Raw genomic sequence first — 2289 nt, forward strand, 5'->3', positions numbered from 1 at the left:
CGCAGCAGACACACAACAGGTGCCTGTCTGTTGTGTGTCTGCTGCGACAGCCTCAGAAAGAGAAAGGAGGAGGCAGGGTGGGGTCTGTCTCTCCCCTTCACTGCTGTGGGAACTTCAGTGAGGCAGGATGAGAATCAGCACCTCCAAATCTGAGGCCATGGTCCTCAGTTGGAAAAGGGTGGCTTGCTCTCTTCAGGTCAAGGATGAGGTTCTACCTCAAGTGGAGAAGTTCAAGTATGTCGTGGTTTTGTTCACGAGCAAGAGAAGAATGGAGCGTGAGATTGACAGACGGATTGTGCAGCATCTGCAGTATTGTGGACTATGTGCTGGTCCGTTGTGGTGAAGAGAGAGCTGAGCTGTAAGGCAAAACTCTCTGTTTACCGGTCAGTCTACGTTCCTACCCTCACCTATGGTCACGAGCTCTGGGTAGTGACCAAAAGAACAAGATCACAGATACAAGAGGTTGAAATGAGTTTCCTCCACAGGGTAGCTGAACTCTCCCTTAGAGACAGGGTGAGAAGTTCAATTATCTGGGAGAGACTCGGAGTAGAACCGCTACTCCTCAATGTTGAGAGGAGTCAGTTGAGGTGGTTCGGGCATCTGGTAAGGATGCCCCCTGGGCGCCTCCCTATGGAGGTGCTTCAGGCATGTCCTACTGGGAGGAGACCTCGGGAAGATCCAGGACAGGCTGGAGAGAGAATGTATCTCGGTTGGCCTGGGAACGCCTTGGGGTCCTCCCAGAAGAGCTGGAAGAGGAGGCTGTGGAAAGAGATGTCTGGGCCTCCTTGCTCAAGCTGCTGCCCCCGAGACCCGACTTTGGACCAAGTGGAAGAAAATGGATGGATGGATATATTTAAGGCTTTATAAACCCTTCCCATGCTCCATCAAACCTTTCCCTGTAATTAATTTAGCAGAGGACCTAAAATTTCAGCCAGACAGTTCAATAAGCCTTTTTTAAAATGCTGGTGGGAGTCAGCGCACGTCTGTATATATGCAATAGATAAAAAAAAAATAAATCTGCGATCCGGTGAAACTGCAAGAACTGAACCACGACAGAGCAAGGGATGACTATATGCTAGTTTTGTCATTTTTATATCCCCTCATCTGTATTTTCCAAACAGTCCGGCTCAGCATTTATTGCATTTGCACCAACATCTCAGTGAGGACAGCCGGTCTGCTCTCTGACAGTTTCTCTTGGTTCCAGGACCGTGTCGATGAGTTCGACTACTCCAAGCCCCTGGAGGGCCAGCAGGAGAAGCCCTTCGATCAGCACTGGAGGAAGCACACACTGTCATACGTTGACGTCAAAACTGGAAAGGTAATATCTGCTCTAAGAGCTACAGTCAGCTTTGAGTTTCCCGTCATGAGTAATGTCTCCTACCTTTGTCCCCCTTCTGTTCGTAGGTGACGCTGGTGTACCGTCCAGTTATAGACAGCTCTCTGAACGAGCAGGACTGCGCTCATGTTCCTCCAGCCATTCGCTCCTACTAAAGTCGTCTCCATCTTTCTTACAAACATATAATTGAACTGCTATTTAAATAATAGTAATAATGATTTTGGAACAAGTAACGGTTTATGTTGCACATTTTTACCCATTTAAAAATGCTCAATCCAATCCTGCGCTGTCTGCTTTGGATCATTGTGTCTAATTCCTGCTTCTGCCTTTCATCTGTTTTTCCTTCCGGCCTTCCACAGTGGCAACTGTGTTCTTGGACACGTTGGTAAAATAAAACTGAAGACCAGTGGGAGACTGGAGACGGCGACATAAAGAAAAGTGAGCGTGTGTCTCACCGGCCTTTTGTGCTGATTCTCATCTGGTGGCTTGTTTGTAATAAAATGCTTCCATAACTACAGCTTCTGTCCCTGCAGCTGAACGTAGACACTTTAATGTTCACATGTCAGAGACCCAGGGAAGGTTTAAAGGATGTAAATATTTCAGAGGCAAACAATAAATCAGACGAGTTGTTTGTGTGGTTCTTAAAGTGTCTCCTTTCGCTCGCTGTGGACGTTAGCTGATGGTGTTTTCTCGTTGCTCCGTACATGTGGTCTTCACATGCAGTAATTATTAGCCAGTCTTGACTCTCTCTACCTGCAGCATCTCTATAAATACTAACCCAACGTTCGTCAGGAAGTGGTTAGTCATGCTGCTGCTCCCTCTGAGGATGGATTCAGGGAAAACCACAAAACTATAAGTTGCAAGAAACGAATCCTTCCAGAAATTGTCTTCATTTAGATAAACTGTTATTGTGTAGCATTGCATCAAAATGAAGGTATTTCAACATTTCTCAG

General features: G+C 46.7%; 1 protein-coding gene across 1 annotated transcript in view; it reads left to right on the forward strand.

The window, feature by feature from the left end:
* Window positions 1-1969, forward strand: part of sdha (succinate dehydrogenase complex, subunit A, flavoprotein (Fp)) — a 206477-nt gene extending 204508 nt beyond the window's left edge. The window contains exons 14-15 of the mRNA XM_037676421.1: window positions 1205-1318; window positions 1405-1969. Coding sequence (XP_037532349.1) covers window positions 1205-1318; window positions 1405-1491 — 201 coding nt within the window. The 3' untranslated portion in view covers window positions 1492-1969. The remainder of the gene's footprint in view (window positions 1-1204; window positions 1319-1404) is intronic.
* Window positions 1970-2289: the final 320 nt, after the last annotated feature.

This window comes from Nematolebias whitei, chromosome 5 (assembly GCF_014905685.2).
Source record: "Nematolebias whitei isolate Nwh7 chromosome 5, NemWhi1, whole genome shotgun sequence".
Lineage (NCBI taxonomy): Eukaryota > Metazoa > Chordata > Actinopteri > Cyprinodontiformes > Rivulidae > Nematolebias > Nematolebias whitei.